Consider the following 24011-nt stretch of genomic DNA (forward strand, 5'->3'; position numbering starts at 1 on the left):
AGATAATTGAATACTTTAGGGCTTAGACTTAACTTATTTAGATCACATGCCATAATGGTATTTCCCTTACATATATTATTATTATTATAATTATTATTAGCTTTTATATAGCTGTTAAACTGTGATCTTATTATTAATATTATTATAAGTAGTAGTAGTTTTTATATAACTGTTAAACTTTGATTTCCTTTATTTTGCTTCATACATATGTACTTAGAGCCGAGGGTCTCTATGGAAGCCACCTCTTTATTCCTTTGGATAGAGGTACGGTGTGCCTACATCCCACCCTCCCCAGACCCTACTTATAGCTTTGCTGTCGGTGGGATTTTACTGGGCATGATTGATTGATTGATTGAATAAAGAAAAGTAAGAAGAGTGGCCAGCAAGCTTTGAAAACGAACAAATGCACGCCCACACAATTTCCCCGCGCCACTCAACTGGCGGGAAGCTGAAACCCTAATTCCAAATTTCAAACCTTCAAAAATATCACACTTTCCAATGCTATATAATCAATCTTCTTCTTCGTCCCAAAACATCTCATTTACTCTCTGCAACAAACTAAGAAACATGTATGTGGTGAAGAGAGACGGGCGTCACGAGGCGGTTCATTTCGACAAGATCACTGCGCGTTTGAAGAAACTCAGTTATGGGCTCAACACCGAACACTGTGACCCGGTCCTCGTTGCCCAGAAGGTGTGTGCTGGTGTCTACAAAGGCATCACCACCAGCCAGCTTGATGAACTCTCCGCCGAAACCTCAGCTGCCATGACCACTAACCATCCTGATTACGCTTCCGTAAGTTTTTAAATGATCCCTCACTTATTGTTCATTTTATTTGCTAATTGGTTTGAATTTCTTACAGTTGGCTGCCAGGATTGTGGTTTCGAATCTGCATAAGAACACTAAGAAGTCATTTTCAGAAACGTAAGTCAATAGGATTAGTATAAGCTTCAATGAATTATGCTATATCTGTTGGTATTGAAATCATATGATGTTATTGGCCTTTGCAGAATTAAAGATATGTATTCTCACATCAGTGAGAGATCTGGCAAGAAGGCCCCCCTGATTGCAGATGATGTTTATCAAGTCATCATGAAGGTGGACATATGCTTTATAACTTTATTATGTGGCTTTTAGTTTTTATGGCTTATTAATTGTTTTATTATATTTATGGATCAGAATGCTGCTAAGTTGGACAGTGAGATCATATACGATAGGGACTTTGACTATGATTATTTTGGTTTTAAAACACTTGAGAGATCGTATCTGTCGAAGATTGAGGGGAAGGTTGTTGAAAGGCCTCAGCATATGTTGATGAGGGTTGCGGTCGGGATTCACAAAGACGACATTGATTCGGTGGTCAAGACTTATCACTTGATGTCACAGAGGTGGTTCACTCATGCTTCTCCGACCCTGTTCAACGCAGGGACACCGAGGCCTCAAGTATGATTGATTACTCTTTTTCCCTTTTAATAATTTTTATGTGAGTTTAACCGTTTAACATTATGTGGTATTGCAGTTGAGTAGCTGTTTTCTGTTGTGTATGAAAGATGATAGCATTGAGGGCATATATGACACTTTGAAGGAATGTGCTGTTATCAGCAAATCTGCAGGTGGAATTGGTTTATCTGTTCATAATATCCGGTCAGCCGGAAGTTACATCCGTGGAACAAATGGTACATCCAATGGCATTATCCCAATGCTGCGTGTGTTCAATGATACTGCCCGTTATGTTGACCAAGGAGGAGGCAAGAGAAAGGGTAGGTTGTTTTTCATTTTATATATGTTTTGTTCATGTTTGGCAATTGATTTTACGGTTCTAGGTGCATTTGCTGTTTACTTGGAGCCATGGCATGCTGACATATTTGAATTTCTTGACATGAAGAAGAACCATGGAAAGGTAGAAAATGCATTTTCTGTTTAAATAGTATAAACTCTGTTTGCCATATTTTGCTCTAAGCAGTTAATGCGGAAAAATATCGGATATCGGCCGACAACTGATATTTGAGATATTGGTTATCGCGGTGAGATATTGGTGGGATATCGGTAATTTTAATATCATGCAGAATTTATATATATAGCACTTTAATACTAACAATTCAGTATATTCTCCTTCTATTAACAAATTAACCTTTTGCAACACTAACAATTGTAGCAAGTAGGAACTGATTGATACTTGAAACACCAACATTAAACACTAAAAGTTGAAAAATAAGACTTAAAATGCTGATATCGGGAATATTGGTGATATATTGGTGAAATATCGGTAAAATATCGGCCAACACCGGTCAATATCGCCGATATTATCAGTACCGATATTTCACACGAGGACCGTGACCGAGATACCACCAATATACCACCAAGATACCACCGAGATTGACTGCATAGATTTTGCTTACACAAATGGCTATATAATATATGAGTTATGCAGGAAGAGCAACGGGCCCGGGATTTGTTTTACGCTCTTTGGGTACCTGATCTATTTATGAAGAGAGTGCAGAGTGACAGCACTTGGTCTTTGTTTTGCCCAAGTGAGGCTCCTGGTTTGGCTGATTGTTGGGGTCAAGAGTTTGAAAACCTCTACACCCAATATGAAACACAAGTAACTTCTTTAATCTTTATGTTAAAGTTTTAAATTTTGTATTAGTTTTATCAGTTGTAATAGATTCTTTCTTGAAATCTCAGGGGAAAGCTAAGAAAGTTGTTAAGGCACAAGATCTTTGGTTTGCTATTATGACATCTCAGGTAGAAACAGGGACCCCTTACATGCTATTCAAGGTAATTTGTTACTAAAGTTTAAACTTTCTAGTAATGATATTTTTATTCTTTTATAAGTAAGTTATGCTGCTCTCTTGTTAGGACACTTGTAATAGAAAGAGCAACCAACAGAATCTCGGTGCCATAAAGTCTTCAAATCTGTGTACCGAGATTATTGAGTACACAAGTCCAACAGAAACTGCTGTGTGTAATCTAGCATCCATTGCATTACCACGTTATGTTCGAGAGAAGGTATAATAGTTAATCAATATATGACTAGCACGTCATCCTTTCGAGTTATGCTTATTATTAAGCTGCATTTCAGGGTGTTCCAGCAGAATCTCAACCATCAAAGCTTGTTGGTAGCCAAGGTTCTGCGAACCGATACTTTGACTTTGACAAACTAGCTGAGGTTTGTTTCTTATTCCCCACCCCACGGCCTGACTCTCTTTGGTTATGCTTAGAAATCTGATCATAAATATTTATTTTTATTGTTTGGCACAGATCACATCAATTGTGGCTACAAATCTCAACAAAATCATTGATGTTAACTATTATCCTGTTGAAACTGCAAAAAGGTCAAACTTAAGGCATAGGCCCATTGGTATTGGGGTTCAAGGCCTTGCAGATACTTTCATACTCCTCGGTATGCCCTTTGATTCGCCGGAGGTACTATTCTTCCTTCAGAAACACTTTTGTTGAATATTGTCAAGTTTCGATTTGAAGTAGTTAAAAGAGTTACAAAAATCATATTCTTACATGTATCTATTATTATTATTATTATGTATAAAATCATCTTTGAGGGTTTACATATTAGAAGTGCACCCTGGGCTTGTTCCATATTAGCCGACCTTTTTGAGTTTACCTGTTATTAATACGTAACCCAAATTGACTAATTAATAAGCAAACGGGTTGAAACTTGAAAGTGTTACGTATATGGGTGCAACTGGTTGACTGAGAATATCTGTAATGAAGGCTCAGCAGTTGAACAAGGAGATATTTGAGACGATATACTATCATGCTCTAAAAGCTTCATCCGAGTTAGCTGAAAAAGAAGGTCCTTATGAAACATACAATGGAAGTCCTGTTAGCAAGGTATGTTGTGCCCCTTTGAATGTGTGTGTGCTTTAAAAAGTGATGCTTGTCGACACATTACTGGTTTCAGAAGATAGCAACTAATAATAATAATGATGACTCTTTTAGGGAGTTCTGCAACCAGATATGTGGGATGTAACACCTTCAGATAGGTGGGACTGGACCGCACTCCGTTCAATGATAGGCAAATATGGTGTTAGAAACTCACTGCTTGTAGCCCCGATGCCAACTGCTTCAACAAGTCAAATTCTTGGAAATAACGAGTGCTTTGAACCATACACTTCCAATATCTACAGTCGTAGAGTTTTAAGGCAAGTGATTGTATCTTTTTTATTTAATAATATTCATATCCAAATACCATTTGCTGTGCCTGACCAATAGCTTTGTTCTGCAGTGGTGAATTTGTTGTGGTGAACAAGCATTTATTGCATGATTTAACTGAGACAGGCCTTTGGTCCCCTACTCTTAAGAATCAGATCATATATGAGAATGGTTCCGTTCAGAAAATTTCAGAAATTCCTCAAGATCTGAAAGAGATTTACAAGTATGATTTGCAGCCACCATCCTCTTTATTATCTTACTGCTGTATTATGTATTAGTTCTGGTCCTAATTTGTGATAATATTGATTCAGAACCGTGTGGGAGATCAAACAAAAGACGTTGGTTGACATGGCTGCTGACCGGGGTTGCTACATTGACCAGAGTCAAAGTCTGAACATACATATGGACCAACCGAACTTTGGCAAGGTTTCATCTTTGCACTACTATGCTTGGTCAAAGGTACAGTCAAAGTTTTCCACTTGTATTATTAATATGTTATTCACGCAGTTAGTAAATGTTTGTTGTTGTTGGGTATAGGGGCTTAAAACGGGTATGTATTATCTGCGATCACGTGCCGCAGCTGATGCTATTAAGTTCACTGTTGATACTTCCATTCTCGATGTATGTATATTGTTTAAGTTGTCTTATGTTTTGTTATCTTGAAACATAGTGACCTGATAATTGAAATGCAGAAAAAACAGAAGATAGCGGCGAATGGCAATGACAATGAGGATGATGACAACACAAAAAGGTCACAGATGCTGTGTTCCCTAATGAACAGGGAGGAATGTATGGCTTGCGGTAGTTAAAAGTTATTGACTAATATGGTGGCTTATGTGTTTAAGTTGCATAATATTATGGAATGTTAAGCTTGGATGATGTGGGTTTCAGTTTCTTGATATAGTTTGGGAAGTATTATGTACAGTGACTTATGCAACTTGGTTTATAAATATGGTTTTAGTTTAATGAAAAGCTTCTATCTTGTTTGTTAAATGCATTTTAATTTATAGTTTGAATGAGAAATAGCACCAATGTGATACTATAAGATAACTCCCAAAATGCATCTTAGTGCATGCGACTTCATGTGTGTTTTTAATGCTTCAATTACATGAGAATGAATGTATAAAAAGTCAACAAAATTGTTGGTGAGTTTCACAGGTTTATATGGTATCTAAAGATATGTGCTTTCACGAGTCAACCGACATTGTCTTATGTAGACAAATCCTCAAATAGTTACCATGGGCCCTATGATCAAGGCTTAACAACGTTTCTATGAGCACCTATCTTGATGTTCTAATGCGAATGCATCGAAGTCATATGTTGGACAAATATTACCCGCTAGACCTCCAATCTAAGTTAGTGCGACTAACCACGGGTGGGGTGTGTTAATCCTGAATAGTACTATTCATGTTGGCCACGTCTACAATAGTTAATGATCGTAGATTCTTGGGGACTTTGGGTGCATTACTGTCTTCAACCCATGTAATAAAATGAGATAGCGTTTCTACTCGTTTCCAAACATGTATTTCTCCATGCATCCCCCCCCAAGAGTTTCGAAACAGTTATATTAAAAAGGGGCCGTGAGACTCACCTGATTCTCAAACGTGCACCAGCTAGATAGTTAAATTCTAAGTCTCGTCCTACAAACATGCAAGAACAATTTAGGTCTAATGTTTCATTTCAGACACTTAAGTGTTTCATGATCGTGCTTCACTCAACTAGTTAGACTTGTTTCATTCGTGTGTCATTTTACTAAACGTGATTCGACGACACTTTGGTGATAAGTTTTGTGATCCGTTATTATATAAGCTTATATAAATATTAAATTTTTATTTTGCCGTATAACACTATGTCGGGTTTTCAAATCCAACATGTTCTCTTTTAACTTTAAAAAATATATATACACATTATATATTTTTGTTTCTAGAGATTCGTTAATTATGAAAGTTTCATAAAATATACTATGCATTTATATCTTATATTTTTCAAAATACCGTTTCCATTTGTTAAAATTTCATATCTTTAATAATATTTAGTTTCCCATAAAAAAACACATGCATACTTTTTAACAAACTTATGCATTTTCAAATATATCTTTAATTTCCCCGCACATAAGTATACTAAATAATTATGTTCATACATCAAACGAACGCATTCATAAAAAAAATGTCCTTTCTAAATCTACAATGCTATCTTTTAAGCGTCACGATAATCTTTTAAGCTTGTTATGCATATATTTCTGAGTATGACTTCTTTGGGTGATTTCTAGGCATGAACAGGTTGTAAAGTATGATCAATCACAAGATTAGAGAATGTTTATGCTTACTTAGAACTAGAATGTGATATATTTAATTCCGATTCGTTAAAGATAAAACCGAGGGTGGCTAGATCGATCTCAAGGGGAGGATAAGGAGGAGATCAAATTCAAATATATTAAGTTTTATTTATGTTTATCTTTTATTAGTTTCCTAGTTGTAGTCAAATTGGTTTACTAGTTTCCTATTTCTAGTCATGTTAGGATTGTTAGCCTATAAACACTTGAAGTTTTTTATTAAGAGAAGTTGAAGTTTAAGTTTTAAAAGAACGTTCAATAATTCGTTTGCTGCTTCCAAGTTCTTATATTCTTCTCCAGCTACTAAATTCAAGAAGTTGAATTAATAATATCGTCACAATATTTAATTCCTAAAAGGAATTATTAGTTCTTGTTTTTTCCACTTCCACCAATCAGAACCATATATATATTTCACCGCCGATTTCCGTGATTATGACTCAAGTTTCACAATCCAGTTTCTCACCAATTATTCTCCGACAATTGGTATTAGAGCGTAGACGATCTACGATCTTTGGGAAGTTCAAGAACGGTGTGGGGCGACTAACCACATCAAATCGGAAACTCGAAGACCTGGTATTATGGTGGATGAAAGACCGTTTGTGCAAGCAAGGGAACCAAGTTCAACTTCGTTGCAGTGTCCGAAGTTAACAAAAACAAACTACAACACGTGGGTTGTAATTATGGAATCAATTCTTGATGCTCAAGGATTATGGGAGGTGGTGAACGGAGAAGCCATAGATGCAGAAAGAACAAGATGGCTAGGGCTATTATTTTACAAGCCTTACCGGAAAACGTGTTGATGCAAGTTGCAAGAACCCGTGATGCTCAGGAGATTTGGGAATCATTACGGGTAAGATTCCTTGGGGCTGATCGTGTGCTACAAGCTCACTTACGATCATTAAAGCGAGATTTTAATCAATTGAAGATGGGTGAAAAAGAATCCGTTGAAGACTTTGCCGGGAAGATAACGGAATACGCCTCGCAATTTGATAGTTTGGGTAGTCCAATGGAAGATCATGAACTCGTTAAAAAACTGCTCGATAGCGTTCCGGACAGTTTTATTGCTATTGTAGCAACTATCGAACAGTGAGCCGATCTTAACACTATGGTGTTTGAAGATTGTATAGCAAGGTTAAAGGCTTTTGAAGAAAGAATCAAAGACAAGGAAGCAATGGCTGAGATGGGAAAATTATTGTATGCCAAAAACGATAATTAAAGAAAAAAGGACACCGATCATGACCGAAAAAATTATGCTCGGGGTCGTGGCTCCTCGGGTTATGACCAATGGGGCCGTGGTCGAGGTTCGAGTAGAGGACGGGGTCGGTTCAATTAGAACTATGATAACTGAAAAGACGGTAACCAACCTAACACGAACAACCAAGGCAGAGACGGCAATCAAGGTAACCATCAAAATAATCAAAATCAAGGTAGAGATAAAAGCGGTGTTCGGTGTTATAATTGTAATGTTTTTGGCCACTTTGCGTGGGAATGTCCGAGACCACCGACTCAAGAAGCGAATCTGAACCAAGCCGAGGCCAAGCCGCCAACTCTTATGATGGCCTCAGTTGAAGTTGATAAAGAACAAGTTATGTTGAACAAGGAGAAGGTTCATCCAATCCGTTATGCAAACGACTCGGTAAGCGATTCAATTTGGTATTTAGATAATGGGGCGTCTAATCACATGACCGGGTGTGAAGCCCACTTTGCCCAAATTGATTATCGAGTGAGCGGTTTGGTGAAATTTGGAGACGGGTCCAAAGTGAATATTAAAGAGAGAGGTTCCATTATTTTCGATTGCAAGAATGGTAAGCAGTGGGTTATGAATGATGTCTATTACATACCTGACTTATGTAGCAACATATTGAGCATCGGTTAGTTAACCGAAGAAGGGTGTAAGGATTGGATAGCAAACGACCACTTGTGGCTATACGAGGAAGGAGATCGCTTGCTAATGAGAGTCCCGAGAAGTCCAAACCGTCTTTACAAGATCGAGCTCAGAATTGGAACCCCGGTATGTCTTTTAGCTTCCATTAAAGACCAAGGATGGTTATGGCACGCTAGACTTGGTCATGTTAATTTTGATACATTAACTAATATGAAGTCTAAAAATATGGTGCATGGCGATATTCAAACTTTGCATGGTGAGCATGTTTGCAATGCATGTATGCTTGGCAAACATAGTAGAAACCCGTTTCCTAAAAACGCCACGTTCCGTGCCACAAGACCATTCGAGTTTGTTCACACCGATTTATGTGGACCAATCTCACCTCCTACTTTGGGAGGAAACCGGTATTTTATGCTTCTTGTAGATGATCATACGAGGTATATGTGGGTTTATACTATTAAAAATAAGAATGATGCTTTGGGTATTTTTAAAAAGTTTAAACAGGAAGTAGAGTTAGAGCATTTGCTAAAGGTTAAAGCTCTAAGAAGTGATCGAGGTGGCGAGTTTTTCAACAAACTTTTCACTGAATATTGTGATCAAGGAGTAAAAAGAATGTTTGCGGCTCCTTACTCACCTCAACAAAACGGTGTCATCGAAAGGCGAAACCGAACGGTCCTAAATGCAACAAGAAGTATGATGAAAGCTATGGACCTTCCACAAAACTTATGGGGAGAAACTATGAGACACTCGGTTTACGTGTTGAATCGGGTACCTACTAAAGCATTGAAAACAGTAACCCCCTATGAAGCCTTGAAGGGCCGAAAGCCCAACATAACACACTTACGAGTGTTTGGGTGCTTAACGTACATGAAGATACCCACCGCCAACCTCCAAAAATTAGATGACCGAAGCATGGAGGTTGTACATCTCGGAACCGAACCGGGATCAAAAGCCTACAGATTATACGACCCGGCTCAAAACCTTATTTATGTGTGCCGGGATGTCTGTTTCGAAGAAAGCCAAAAGTTTGACTGGTCTCTACATACCGACTCGTGTCAAGTCAGAACCGGACCTGAGTGGGTTGAATTTATAATCGAGCCGGTCCAAGAAGAAGTTCAACAAGAAATTCCAGTCGAAAACGAAGACCCAACAGACCTTAACGTGCCTGAATTTGAAGACCAACCAGAAGGAAATCCCGAACCTGAGCTGCGAAGAACTGATCGTCAATCGGTCCTTCCTAAAAGGTTTGAAGATTATGTAATGTTTTGTGAAGGAGAATGTCTTCTCCTAGATGAAGAGCCAGCTACTTTTGAAGAGCAAAGAATTCCAAAAAATGGCGAGAAGCAATGAGATCCGAATTAGTCTCAATCGAACAAAACAATACATGGGACTTATGAAACCTACCATTGGGTCACAAGGCGATCGGATTGAAGTGGGTGTTTAAAACCAAACGTGATGCAGGGTCAATAACAAAGTATAAAGCAAGATTAGTCGCGAAGGGGTACGTGTAAGATCACGGGGTAGACTTTGATGAGGTTTTTGCCCCGGTGGCGAGAATGGAAACCGTACGTTTGATTTTAGCAACTGCAGCGAATTATGGTTGGTTTGTTTACCATTTGGACGTTAAATCGGCGTTCTTAAATGGCGAGCTGAAGGAAGAAGTATATGTGAAGCAACCTCATGGTTTTGAAGTTCCCGGGAAACACGGTATGGTTTATAAGTTAAGAAAGGCTTTATATGGTCTTCGTCAAGCCCCACGAGCTTGGAATGAAAAACTCGACAAAATGTTGAAAGGTTTGGATTTTATTCGATGTTTGAGAGAACCGGTGGTGTACAAGCGGAATACAAGAATCGACATTCTCATTGTTGGTGTATATGTCGATGATCTTATCGTGAATGGTTCGAGTCAAGCCGAGATTGAGAAATTTAAAAGTCAAATGAAGAATGAGTTCGAGATGCAAGATCTCGGAATGCTATCTTACTATTTAGGCATTGAAGTAACACAAAAGAAGCATGAGATAAAGTTGAAACAAGAAGCTTATGTTAATAAAATTTTAATGAGTGCAGGTTTAAGCGAGTGCAACCCGACTCGATTTCCTATGGAACATCGGTTGCAAGTGACGAAAGATGAAGCAAGAGAACCAGTTGATGCAACTGAATATCCGAAAATAATCAGTAGCTTAAGGTATTTAACACACACGAGGCCTGATTTGAGTTACTCAGTTGGAGTTGCTAGTAGGTTCATGCAAGAACCGAAACAATCCCATATGCAGATTCTGAAGTATATATTACGATATGTACAAGGCACGAGTGGATATGGTTTAACGTATAGATGCGGTAGTAGAGATTTGATTGGTTTTTGTGATAGTAGTATGGTATGGATCAAACGGATGGACGAGGTACCACCGGAATGGCGTTTTATTATGGTGGTTCATTGATCTCATGGCTCTCACAAAAGCAACAAACTGTAGCCTTGTCGTCGTGTGAATCCGAGTACATGGCAGCAGCAACCGCGGCTTGTCAAGTTATATGGTTAAGGGGATTGTTAAGCGAGTTGACCGGGCATGAAGAAAAGGTGGTGACGTTACATGTGGATAATAGATCCGCTATTGATTTGATGAACAATCCCGTGTTTCATGGAAGAAGTAAGCATATCAATATTAGATTTCACTTCATTCGTGAATGTATTGAACATGGTGAAGTCCAAGTTGAGCATATTAGTGGAGAGAAACAAATGGCGGATATTCTTACAAAAGCGCTACCGAAGTTAAAGTTTGAAGAGATGAGGAAATTGCTCGGGATTGAAGATCTGAAAGGAACGAATCAAGGTTAAGGGGGTGAATGATATATTTAATCCCGATTCGTTAAAGATAAAACCGAGGGTGGTTAGGTCGATCTCAAGGGGAGGATAAGGAGGAGATCAAATTCAAATATATTAAGTTTTATTTATGTTTATCTTTTATTAGTTTCCTAGTTGTAGTCAAATTGGTTTACTAGTTTCCTATTTCTAGTCATGTTAGGATTGTTAGCCTATAAATACTGAAGTTTTTTATTAAGAGAAGTTGAAGTTTAAGTTTTAAAAGAACGTTCAATAATTCGTTTGCTGCTTCCAAGTTCTTATATTCTTCTCCAGCTACTAAATTCAAGAAGTTGAATTAATAATATTGTCACAATATTTAATTCCTAAAAGGAATTATTAGTTCTTGTTTTTTCCACTTCAACCGATCAGAACCATATATATTTTCACCGCCGATTTCCGTGATTACGACTCAAGTTTCACAATCCAGTTTCTCACCAATTATTCTCCAACAGAATGTGTAAAGATGAAAAGATTGTTTCTGCACTTGAAATGGCTCCAACACCTTGCTTAATCCCTTTGCTTCTTAAATCATGGATTGTTTTATGTGTGTGTGGCGTGAATGAAAATCGAGAGAGATTAGAGTGTTGGTTGTAGTGTAGGTTATCTCCTTTTGCAACTAAAGATGGTATTGTAGTGATAATGATATGGAAGACCAACTTCACAATAACTTAAGAAAGTAATGGAGTTTGAGTATGTGGTGAAATAAAATCTAAGTTATATGGTGAGGTCGGTGGGTGGATGTTCTGACCGTACTTCAAAAAGTTTGTATTGTTCAAAATCTAGTGATCATACTTTGATGGTGTACACGAAACATAAATGAAAGAAAGAAAATATTCATTATGGACTAATGGTGCACAGCAAACTAATTTGTTGACTTTTCGTTCTTTTATTTACATTTTCTTTTCTATCTTTCTTTTTTTCTTTTTCTATTCTTTATTATTTTTAACACTTGTTTAAAGATTTGTATGGCATAAAAGACCCACAATGCAAAAATCGTGGGGGCATAGGTGGTCAAAGTGACCGACTGGGTGATGTTTGGGAGATGTTCGGGTAGTAATCGGGTGTCGGAGTGGTATCGGGTAGTGTCGGTTCATTGTTCGCTTGTTTTCATAAAATTTTGTGTGTGTGTATATATATATAGAGAGAGAGAGAGAGAGGGACATGGGTCGGTAATATTCGATGTTTTAAAACAAAAGAACATTAACTCACTAGAGTAAATTTACTCGTACTCGTTATTTAAAAATATATATGCCGGTCTAGTTTATTTGCTCGACATCGATTATAAACTAAAAATACGTTTATAGAGCGTAACTATTATTTTAAGTTTCGTATAAAAAATACGTAAAAACAATTTTCATATCAGTATTTCTTTTCTATAATACCGTTCTAGTATTCATCATCATCATCATCATTATTATTATTATTATTATTATTTTGTCACAAAAGTTCGTGTGTTTTGGACAAGTTGATATGTGACCCAGTAACCGGCCAATGTTTAGCGATACAAAACATCGAATCAAGTGTGGACTTTTTAATGCATACGATGACATAATCACGGGCCACTGGGGTATCATCGTACCACGAGTGGTACCACGCAATCATATCCACCACCAAGCCAACAATTCAGGAGGAAACTCATGGTCACTAAGTCTTATCCTACCACCAAGATACCATTAGACTAGAAGTCCTTTGGTAATGACAAATATATTTATATGCCTTTTTAATTAATTAAATGACATATATAATTCAATTTGGTAATCAAATCTTCCGAAAAAATGTTGTGATTTATCATTTATCCCGCTTTATTTATACAGCCAAAATCCTGCACACCAAATCTTAAAAAAATGCTTGATCAATGAGTGTATCATATTAATACTTATACGTAAATTAAATATATATTAACTCGAAATATCTACCTATACTAATAAAAGAAAATAATTCTGGACAAATGACATTCTGAGGTTAATTCTCACTATCAAATTCCCGCCCAAATCACTTCTCTTTTATTGATGGAAAATAAAAAATATATATTGGTTCTAAATATAGTATTGATTATAAATTCAACATACCGTATTAGTTGGTCAATCTCCATTGATTGAATTATTAATGCTATAAATTATATTATAAACATACTTAATATAAAAAATTATTAATATACATACAATAATTACGTGCCATATTTTTCTTTAAATTAAAATGTATATAAAAGAGTTTATATTTAAAGAGTACACCAACATTTAATTTTTGAGGCATTTTCATATTGAAGAAAACTGTAATAATTTAGTTACTTTTTACAAATATCCAATGTTTAATAAGTCTTAAAAATCATAGACAAATTTTCCTTTTTTATATTTAGTATAACACTATTGTGACAATTGAACAACAGTGTGTTTATAAGAACATCATGAAAGCTATTTAAAAAATCCTCATTGTTTTAAATGTGGCTTCCAGTGACATTGCTTCATTATTGTATACAGATGGTAGAAAAACCCGCTCTCGATTTAAAATTCAAATGCATTTGATTTGATGATATAAAACGACTATATTTGTAATACATTTTTTTATATAATATACAGAGGCTTAATTATCTTTTATTTTATTTGTATTAAATTATTTATTGTAATTTATACATTAACGGGTTTCTAAAGCTTGTTAATTTATTTATAATTCTTAAATTCTATAACCTATTTTACGCTACACCCGCCACCATACTGGCGGGAAACCATTTGTTTTCATTTAAAGAAACCCTAATCACTCCCACAAACCTATATACATACAATCAAAAACATCATCTAGTAATTGCATCTAACAAACAAACAAAGAAACATGTATGTGGTGAAGAGAGACGGGCGTCACGAGGCGGTTCATTTCGACAAGATCACTGCGCGTTTGAAGAAACTCAGTTATGGGCTCAACACCGAACACTGTGACCCGGTCCTCGTTGCCCAGAAGGTGTGTGCTGGTGTCTACAAAGGCATCACCACCAGCCAGCTTGATGAACTCTCCGCCGAAACCTCAGCTGCCATGACCACTAACCATCCTGATTAGTGATTACGCTACAGTTAGTTCATCAACCCATATATATAATTCATTAGGTTTTGTTAATATAAACGGCTACTATATATAAAACATTTTAATACTGTTGTTTGGATTTGCATTTGATACAGCTGGCTGCAAGGATCGCGGTATCGAATCTGCATAAGAACACCAAAAAATCATTTTCTGAAACGTACGTAAGAGATCGAATTGGATTAGTATGTGCCTAGCTCGATAAACTGTAGTTTAATCGTATAACGTTATTGGCCGTTGCAGAATTAAAGATATGTACTTTCACATCAGTGAGAGATCTGGCAAGAAGGCTCTCCTAATTGCAGATGATGTTTATGAACTCATCATGAAGGTGCACAAAGTTACTATGTTATGTTTGTATATATATGACAGAAATATATTTTGTAGCTTATTAATTGTTTTATAATATTTATGAATCAGCATGCTGATAAGTTGGACAGTGAGATTATATATGATAGGGACTTTGATTATGATTATTTTGGTTTTAAAACCCTTGAGCGATCATACCTGTCGAAGATTGAAGGCAAGGTTGTTGAAAGACCTCAACATATGTTGATGAGGGTTGCGGTAGGGATTCACAAAGACGACATTGATTCGGTGGTCAAGACTTATCATTTGATGTCACAGAGGTGGTTCACTCATGCTTCTCCGACCCTGTTCAATGCAGGGACACCAAGGCCTCAAGTATGATTGATTACTCTTCTTGTTTTTGTTTTTGTTTTTTTTTTTAATCTTTGTCTGACTTTCACTGTTTAACATAATGTGGTATTGCATTTGAGTAGCTGTTTTCTGTTATGTATGAAAGATGATAGCATTGAGGGCGTATGTGACACCTTAAAGGACTGTGCTGTTATCAGCAAATCAGCAGGTGGTATTGGTGTCTCTATTCATAATATTCGGGCAACTGGAAGTTACATACGTGGAACAAACGGTACATCGAATGGCATTATCCCAATGCTGCGCATGTTCAATGAAGCCGCCCATTATGTTGACCAAGAGGTGGCAAGAGAAAGGGTATGTTCTATTCATTTTATATTCATTTGTGTTCATGTTTGCTAATTTTGTTTGATGATTGCAGGTGCATTTGCTTTTTATTTGGAGCCATGGCATGCTGACATATTTGAATTCCTTGATTTGAAGAAGAACCATGGAAAGGTATAAAATGCATTTGCTGTTTATAAAGTATTTATGCTCATAGGATCGGTTATATGAATTATGCAGGAAGAGCAACGGGCTCGGGATTTGTTTTACGCACTTTGGGTACCTGATCTGTTTATGAAGAGAGTGCAGAGTGACAGCACTTGGTCTTTGTTTTGCCTTAGTGAGGCTCCTGGTTTGGCTGATTGTTGGGGTCAAGAGTTTGAAAACCTCTACACCCAATACGAAACACAAGTAATTTCTTAAATCTTTATTTTAAAGTTTTGAATTTTATATTATTAATTGGTTAAAAACTTAGGGAAAAGCTAAGAAAGTTGTTAAGGCGCAAGATCTTTGGCGTGCTATTACGACATCTCAGGTAGAAACAGGGACCCCTTACATGCTCTTCAAGGTAATTTGTTACTAAAGTTTAAACTTTCTAGTTATGCTATTTTTATTCTTTTATAAACAAGTTATGTTGCTCTTTTGTTAGGACACTTGTAATAGAAAAAGCAACCAACAGAATCTTGGTACCATAAAGTCTTCAAATCTGTGTACTGAGATTATTCAGTACACAAGTCCAACCGAAACCGCTGTTTGTAATCTGGCATCCATTGCATTACCACAATATGTTCAAGAGAAGGTATAATTTTTGGATTGGCAAATGATTATGGTTTTTTAATATATATCCTTTCGGGTTTATGCTTATTTGAAGTTGCATTTCAGGGAGTTCCAGCAGAATCTCAAAAGTCAAAACTTGTTGGTAGTCAAGGCTCTGCAAACCGATACCTTGACTTTGACAAACTAGCTGAGGTTTGTTTGTTATTCCTCACCTGAATCCGATAATAATAATTATATAACGGGTGTTGACAATGTGACCATAAGTATTAATCTTTATTGTTTGGACAGATCACGTCAATTGTGACTACAAATCTCAACAAAATCATTGATGTCAACTATTATCCAGTTTCAACTGCTAAAAGGTCAAACTTAAGGCATAGGCCCATTGGTATTGGGGTTCAGGCTCTTGCTGATACTTTCATACTGCTTGGGATGCCCTTTGATTCGCCAGAGGTAATATACCTCATTCCTCGTATTATTACAAGTATCTATGCATAGGGATGCAAACGAACCGAATGAACATGAACAAGGCCTTGTTCATGTTCATTTGCTAAGGAGATAATGTGTTCATGAATGGTTCACGAACACTTACTGAACAAGATTTTATGTTGGTGCTTGTTCATTAAGGAAATGAATGCGTTCATGAACGGCTCATGGACACAAATAAAATTGGCGGAGCCTAGATATTGAGATCTACGTATTCGTCAATGTGAATAATGAGAATGGAAAAGGAAAATTGGAACAATACAAAAACAATGCGAGAATATGGTTTACTATTTTATGGTAGGGGTAATAAATTAAAAAACATAAAATGTTTAGATAAAATAAATAAATTACCAAAAACATTCATGAACATTATGTAAGAACGAACATAAACGAACATTAACAAATTACCGAACATTCACGAACACAACTGAACGAACGAGAGCTCTGTAACTCTGTTCATGTTCGTTTGTTTAACTAATTGAACGACATTTTGTTCATGTTCATTCATTTACTAAACAAACGAACTTCCCACCGAAAGGGTCACAAACTGATCACTGAACGTTTTGTTCGTTTATAGCCCTATCTATGCATGGTTGATAGATTGAAACTTGAAAGTGCCACCTGTAAGGGCGCTGCGCATTGGTTGATTGGCATTATTCGCATTGCAGGCTCAAAAGTTGAACAAGGAGATATTCGAGACAATATACTACCATGCTCTGAAAGCTTCTTTGGAGTTAGCTGAAATATAAGGCACCTATGAAACATACAACGGAAGTCCTGTTAGCAAGGTGTGCTTATACTGCCACTTTACAGGTTTCTAAGACAGTGACTAATAATAATGATGATGATGATGATGATGATGATGATTCTTTTAGGGAATTCTGCAACCAGACATGTGGGGAGTAACACCTTCAGATAGGTGGGACTGGACCCGCACTCCGTTCAATGATAGCCAAGAATGGTGTAAGAAATTCACTGCTTGTAGCCGATGCCAACCGCTTCAACAAGTCAAATTCTTGGAAATAATGAGTGCTTTGAACCCTGCACTTCCAATATCTACAATCGCAGAGTTTTAAGGCAAGTCATTTCATTATTATTATTATTGTTTAATAATATTCAATTCTAATAATGTTATCCATCTTTGTACAGTGGTGAATTTGTTGTCGTGAACAAGCATTTGTTATATGATTTAACCGAGATGGGCCTTTGGTCACCGACTCTCAAGAATCAGATCATATACGAGGACGGTTCTGTTCAGAATGTATCTGAAATTCCTCAAAATCTGAAAGAGATTTACAAGTATGCATAAATATACTTTTTTTCTATTTTAAATTTATGGTCTTGATTTTTGATATTATTGAATGATCAGAACTGTGTGGGAGATCAAACAAAAGGCATTAGTTGACATGGCAGCTGACCGGGGATGCTACATTGACCAGAGTCAAAGTTTGAACATACATATGGACCAACCGAACTATCAGAAGCTTTCATCTTTGCACTTTCATGCTTGGTCAAAGGTGCCACTTGTGTTAATATGTTTTGTTGCCTGATGATGTTATTTATGTTTGTTGTCGGGTGCAGGGGCTTAAAACAGGTATGTATTATCTGCGATCGCGTGCTGCAGCGGATGCGATTAAGTTCAGTGTTGATACTTCAACTCTCAATGTATGTGTATTGTTTTAAGTTTTCTTTTATGTTGTTTATTTTGAAATAAACTGACTTGATAATTGAAATGCAGAAAAAGGTCAAAGATGGTGTGTCCACCTGTTCGCTGATGAACCGTGAGGAATGCATGTCTTGTGGAAGTTAAAACTAAGTTATACCTATTTGGGTCGGTTTGTATCTTGTCCTCTCTTGTCTAGTTTCTTACTAGCAGGGTTTTTATCTATAAAATTGCTTCCGTTCTAAAAAATTATAGAATGCAACTGGCATGATGCGGGTTTCGGTTTCCAGATATAACTTTTGGGCAAGTATTATGTACTGCTTGATGCAACTTGGTTTATTTTTAGTTTATTTAAAAGTTTCTATCTTATATTTGTTAATTGCAAAAGAAGGCTCCACTATTTTTTTATAGTTAATAATTATAGTTTGTTTGGTTAATTATCAATGATTGATCACTAAAATGCTATTTCCAAAAATTTTCATTTTTGTTGATTATATTAAAAGTTTAAAAAACAAATAAATTCAAACTCTTTAAAGATTATTATTATATAAACACCTTAAAAGTTATTGTTAGTTTGTTACAAATAAAACCCATAGTTCAATACACATATAATTACTTCTACCAGGATGTGTTCACTACTTAAACTGAAAAAAAATTAGAAAAACTCAGATTTACTAAATCAAACCAAATGTATAAGAATGTGTAATTTGTATTCGTCTGGGGTTTTTATTGTTGATTATTTTTGTTACCAAAATTTGAATTTGCATAACCTAAATGGAGTCTGAATAACATGCAACTTAAGTGTCACCTTCATTCAAGACTTCTAATTCCTAACATCTGGGAACATCGAGGTTCGAGAGGGGCAAAACCTCCTTGACATGGAGTTTCCAAGGAAATCGCTACCTTGGGCGGGTCCATAGGGTTGAGCCGCTAGTGGGGGTTTCGCTACTAGTCCACGTGTAAAATTAAAATTTTATTATGTAGTTGAAAGTCTTTGGAAGTTGTTCAGGATCAGCATGATTTTTAGTTAAGTTGGGATTGATCAATGGTACCCATGATCAACGTCAACATGGCTATAACAAACAATCGCTATCCATAATAACTTAGGCCATCAATAGTAATACTTTAGTGATCAGTAGTAATAATCGAGTTATAGTTGACATACAATATCAACAGTAATTAAGTTATTCTGACAAACAATTACTGATGGTAACTAAATATACGTCAATCGTTTCACAAATTGTTGTGTCATTTCAACTAAACGCTGTGATTTTTTTAAAAACAGAAAATCACTAGTTCTTATTCCCATTTTGATTATCCAATTAAGATTTCGAGAGTACCATCTAAATATTTCAATATGAAAGTATATTCCAAGAGATGAATAAGTTGTCCCAAACTATAAAAACCTACATCTTTAAAGAATAATACTAAATATTACTAATAAAAATATGTAACAGAATAAATATATAGTATTGTAACAGAAAAATTTAAGTATGTTGTTGCTTTTGTACAAATAGTGTACACTTTACAACACGTACCAAATAGGTATGCATATGTTGATTACACCATCTCCAACATAATGCCCCAGGGTGAGATGGAAGAGAGGTAAGGAGAGTCGCCTACTGAGAGATGAAGGATAGAAAGGGAGGAGAGAGAACCAGATCCACGGAAAGAAGGGGGGGGGGGGGGGTGGGGGGACAAAACCGAAGTGAAGGATACGCATCCCTTCAATTTTGTATATTTTCAAGAAAACGTTACTTTCTAATGTTACTAATAAATACCTCATACAAAAAGTATGATTATAAGTACAGTTCAAAAATATGTCCATCTTTATAACTTACTAGGAATGACAAAACTGGCTAGTCGGTTTAAAACGAGTTCAAAGCAAAATGAATTAACAAATCTTTTTTAAAAATGCATCTGTTTGATTTGGCTTAAATGAATTCTTGACCAAACGAGACTCATGCTAAGATGAGTCGTTTTGGAATAAAAATGCCATATTTTTCTATGAAGGCTAGCGGCATGAGTGGAGGCAACAACGACGAGGTGGCAACAACAATGGCAAAGGTACAGGCAACGATCAACGACTAATGGGCAGTGACAAACTATAGTTGTGAATGGTGACTAGTGTTGACCTATTTGGACTCTTTTAAGTTTTTTATAAGCGTGATATGTTTTAACTGGTTATACATACAATTTGAATAGACACAAAAGTGACAATAAAAGTTAGTTACAATCTAAACCCGTTTCAATAATCATGACTGCCATTCCTACACTACACTTTCAACTTTACAAGTACAAATAGGTCATCATCTACCAAGAGCCGCTACAGCACACATAGTATACAAAGCACCGTCGTTAATATGTTTATGCTCAATGGTCTTTTTCCATGTAGCAGCTGAGGAATCTAACCATTTCCATGTCATGCAATCTAAAACTTACAAGACGTCGTTTTTCCATGTCATGCAATCTTCTAATGATCTTCACCTTTCATCTCCATGATAAATTATGTCACTGTGACCTGCATATTTATCACATACAACCTCCTAGATTTCAGTATTACAAATACATGGTGATAGTCAAATATTGTAATACTATTCAAGCAAGAAACAGAACATATAAGTTAACAGCAACGAACCTTGATGATCAATTGCATTTATTTGCGGTCCTGCCATTTCGACTCCATCATCATTAAGTAATATTATCCCCATTGAAGTAACTTGAAAAGGGAACGCAAGTGGCGGTGACATTGGAGATTTCGCCACCTTTATAAAGCGCTGCCCTGCATCAACAGTGTCAAAATTGCAAAATAATAAACAAAATTTTAACTTTTTATTTTAGGGTTTATAAAAGTCTCAAACCAACCTGATCTAGATTCAAGAACAAGACGAATGTTAACCGCATGAGCCCAGTGAATTCCCAAAGCAGCAACAAGACGGGAATCAAAAGTTTCAGTATTATCATTTGCAATGCTATCTGCTTCATGGATTGTATTTATTAACTAAAATCAAGAAAAAAGAAACTACAAATGCGCGATCACAACAATAACTTTATACCTTGGAATATATACTGAGAGATTTGATTAGCGCCTCGAGATCTTACTTGATTTGTCATCACCACGGGTATTCGTGAAAATTCAGCAAGTGACCTAAAAACGTGAATTAAAGATATAAGTTAATAATAAAGCACAAAAGAGTAGTTTTACAAACAAAAAAGTAAATAAACAAAACTGGTCTCACTTGATGAACGAAATATGCCAACCCAATGGATGTTGTCTTTGAGGGCCTTGTTCGTATTCACTGAATATGAGCATTTCATGTAATAAGATATCTTGAATGTTTATTAAATAAATGTGAAATATAAGATCTGAAAATACCCAGAAACAAGAGCAGCCATGCTATCAATGATTAGCAACTTTACTTGGTGTTGCAGGACCGAAACTTTGATTTCTTGCAAACTGGAAAAATGTAATACTTAGAATTAAAATGGCACAAAGATGAATAGTATTATTAATATTATTTGCAAATATAACCTCTCAGTAAACTCAGACAAGGAACCAGGTCTTAGAACTGTGATCCTACCTGCCATCTACACGAAACAAGAAAAAAAGATAACCTTTTAATAAATATATTTAGTAATTAGTTAATATGTATTTCAAATAAGCATTTAAAGACATATAAAGCATACCTCTTTTGCAATGCCCTCCAAGCAAAATACTTCTGGAAAACTATTAATACCAATTTCAATTAACCTGTAAAGAAAAAAAAAATAAAAATATCTTCTTTATCCAAGGAAAATAAAAACCGATCAATATTATTGGTACTGGTACCTTCTTGAACTAAACTTGGATTCTACATCAATGTAAATTACATGACCATCTAAGCCTCCATAACAAGATGGCAGTGCAGCCAAAAGAGCAATCTTCAAGCAGAACTGCAAATTCAATAATAACAAAAAGATGAACAAGTGTCTACAGCCTAAAATGTGACTAGTTAATGATGCTTCATTAGTGTCCACCATATGTTGATTATAGAATAATGCACCAGATATTTTCATGCATAGAAACAATGTAACTAGTAATACAACTTTTACTATCCTAATAATAATATAGTTGCAAATGAAAATAGCCCTGTATGACTACCAGTATACTCAACAAACCATATGGATGAAAATAGCATTTTTAGTAATTGTCTTTTCATTGCAACAAAACATTGTTCTTGTGATAAAACCATAGAAACTAATTATGTAACAAATCGTTGTTCTTGTGTTCTATTTAACATACATGTTTTTTCCACTCATCCTAGCCCAACAATTATTTTAGAGTACATAAAAAATTAATAAAGTGAATTATTGACATACTTGCGTTTTACCGATTCCTGAGGGCCCTACCAACTCTGTCAAAGCACCAAACGGTAGTCCACCACATAAAGCCGCATCAAGCCCCTTCAAATGTGTGGGAAGATGACCCATCAAATACTCATTTTTCACACGTTGATCCAGCAATGATTGAACCTAAAATAACAGCTGAATCAGCCATGTTTAACATCCACTGCCAAGAACAAGATGGGGTCTGATTTCTTCATAACCAACCCGATCAGTTAATAATGCATAACCAAAAGTTGAGAAATATAAACAAATACCGTCTGATAACGTGGAGAAGTGATTTCGCTAATAAGAGCTACCGAAAGTTTCACTTGTGCCAAACTCACATCTAATAATTCCATTAACTCAAATTCAGTCAACGATAATGCATCCTAACAGAAAACATTCAGTCCAAATATAAATATCAGAATATAATTTTATTAACAGCATAAAAAGGTTATCAAAATGTGACCCGTTAGGGTTATTATAGGTTTAAGTAAAATGAATAAAAAAAGCCATAACTCAAAATATAAATCAAAAACTAAAAAAAAAATCCTAATTTATCATTAACAGTTAACACACATGATATGCTTATCAAACACATAAACATTCATTTGAATTCAATTCGGAACCCTACATTTACCGGTAGCATTACGCCTTTGAATCCAGCATCAATATCAACATAACACCAAAATCCATCACTGTTTGATTTAATTTCACGAACAAAAACCCTAAACCCTAAATCTCTAATCATGAACATCAATAATTGGCATATAGTTAAAATCAGTAGCGTATATAGCATATATACCTTAGCTGTAATCATACTTCGAGCCGCAAATACGTGGCCGATTGATTTCGGCAGATCCATTTCAGTGATGAGCTTGTTCGCCATCCCAAATTATCTTCCCCTCACAAAATTACTATTTATTTTTTTAATATTTTATTAATTATTATAACCACTGATCATATTTCATAAATAAAAATAATAGTTTTTATTTCCTTGATTAAATGATTTTTTAAACTTTGTTTTAATAGTGTTTTTTGTTTTTTATAGTTCGTCTTTACAATTCCAAAACATTTTTCATGATTTAAAAATATCCCATCGTCGCATGGTTTTATATTCGAGTTTTAACGTTTGATACCTAGCTCGTCTTTAAAATATATATATTTTTTGGATTACTAATTTATTATTATGAATTTGTGTTGGTATCGCTGATACTGACCGAATTTGTGTTGGTTCGCAGCTGTAACATGTCGGTCTTTGTGGTTTCACACATGATAATTTGTTGTATTTTAGCATTGTCGGGTTTATTTCTTTTGTTTAGTTTCGATGTCGTAACTTGATACAGACTGAATTCGCGTTGATTCGCAGCAAGTTTATGGCTTAACGTTTTTACTTATGTTTTTTTGTTTGATTTAATGG

At 35.7% G+C, this 24011-nt stretch overlaps 2 protein-coding genes and 1 pseudogene across 2 annotated transcripts; 2 read left to right on the plus strand and 1 right to left on the minus strand.

Annotated features, from left to right (window-relative positions):
- The first annotated feature begins 544 nt into the window (after nt 1–544).
- On the plus strand, nt 545–5154 carry LOC143538514 (ribonucleoside-diphosphate reductase large subunit-like). The gene is made up of 17 exons (XM_077032065.1): nt 545–795; nt 863–924; nt 1011–1098; nt 1180–1443; nt 1520–1760; nt 1824–1900; nt 2432–2602; nt 2686–2778; nt 2860–3009; nt 3083–3169; nt 3262–3426; nt 3733–3852; nt 3961–4163; nt 4247–4396; nt 4485–4632; nt 4711–4794; nt 4866–5154. The coding sequence occupies exons 1-17, from the start codon at nt 568–570 to the stop codon at nt 4980–4982; spliced, it is 2448 nt and encodes an 815-aa protein (XP_076888180.1). The 5' UTR covers nt 545–567; the 3' UTR covers nt 4983–5154.
- An 8922-nt stretch (nt 5155–14076) lies between these two features.
- On the plus strand, nt 14077–15749 carry LOC143538506 (ribonucleoside-diphosphate reductase large subunit-like; annotated as a pseudogene).
- Nucleotides 15750–20693: 4944 nt separating this feature from the next.
- Nucleotides 20694–23480, minus strand: LOC143538492 (DNA repair protein RAD51 homolog 2-like). The gene is made up of 12 exons (XM_077032048.1): nt 23397–23480; nt 22867–22980; nt 22586–22738; nt 22056–22159; nt 21914–21977; nt 21759–21814; nt 21603–21683; nt 21466–21525; nt 21283–21374; nt 21092–21202; nt 20865–21008; nt 20694–20747 (listed from the first exon to the last, which is right to left on the minus strand). The coding sequence occupies exons 1-12, from the start codon at nt 23478–23480 to the stop codon at nt 20710–20712; spliced, it is 1101 nt and encodes a 366-aa protein (XP_076888163.1). The 3' UTR covers nt 20694–20709.
- Nucleotides 23481–24011: the final 531 nt, after the last annotated feature.

The sequence above is a fragment of the Bidens hawaiensis genome, unplaced genomic scaffold, assembly GCF_021521415.1.
Source record: "Bidens hawaiensis isolate Kalapana, Puna unplaced genomic scaffold, B.hawaiensis_p1.1 tig00011635_1, whole genome shotgun sequence".
NCBI classification, from domain to species: domain Eukaryota; kingdom Viridiplantae; phylum Streptophyta; class Magnoliopsida; order Asterales; family Asteraceae; genus Bidens; species Bidens hawaiensis.

Coding starts and splice junctions, on each gene's coding strand:
- LOC143538492 (XM_077032048.1), bottom strand. CDS start 23,480: ATGGCGAACAAGCTCATCACTGAAATGGATCTGCCGAAATCAATCGGC. Junction 22,981..23,396: donor GAAGTATGATTACAGCTAAG/GTATATATGCTA, acceptor GTTTTCTGTTAG/GATGCATTATCGTTGACTGA. Junction 21,009..21,091: donor TGTTCTTGAATCTAGATCAG/GTTGGTTTGAGA, acceptor CTGTTGATGCAG/GGCAGCGCTTTATAAAGGTG.
- LOC143538514 (XM_077032065.1), top strand. CDS start 568: ATGTATGTGGTGAAGAGAGACGGGCGTCACGAGGCGGTTCATTTCGAC. Junction 1,761..1,823: donor AGGAGGAGGCAAGAGAAAGG/GTAGGTTGTTTT, acceptor TTACGGTTCTAG/GTGCATTTGCTGTTTACTTG. Junction 2,603..2,685: donor ACACCCAATATGAAACACAA/GTAACTTCTTTA, acceptor TTGAAATCTCAG/GGGAAAGCTAAGAAAGTTGT.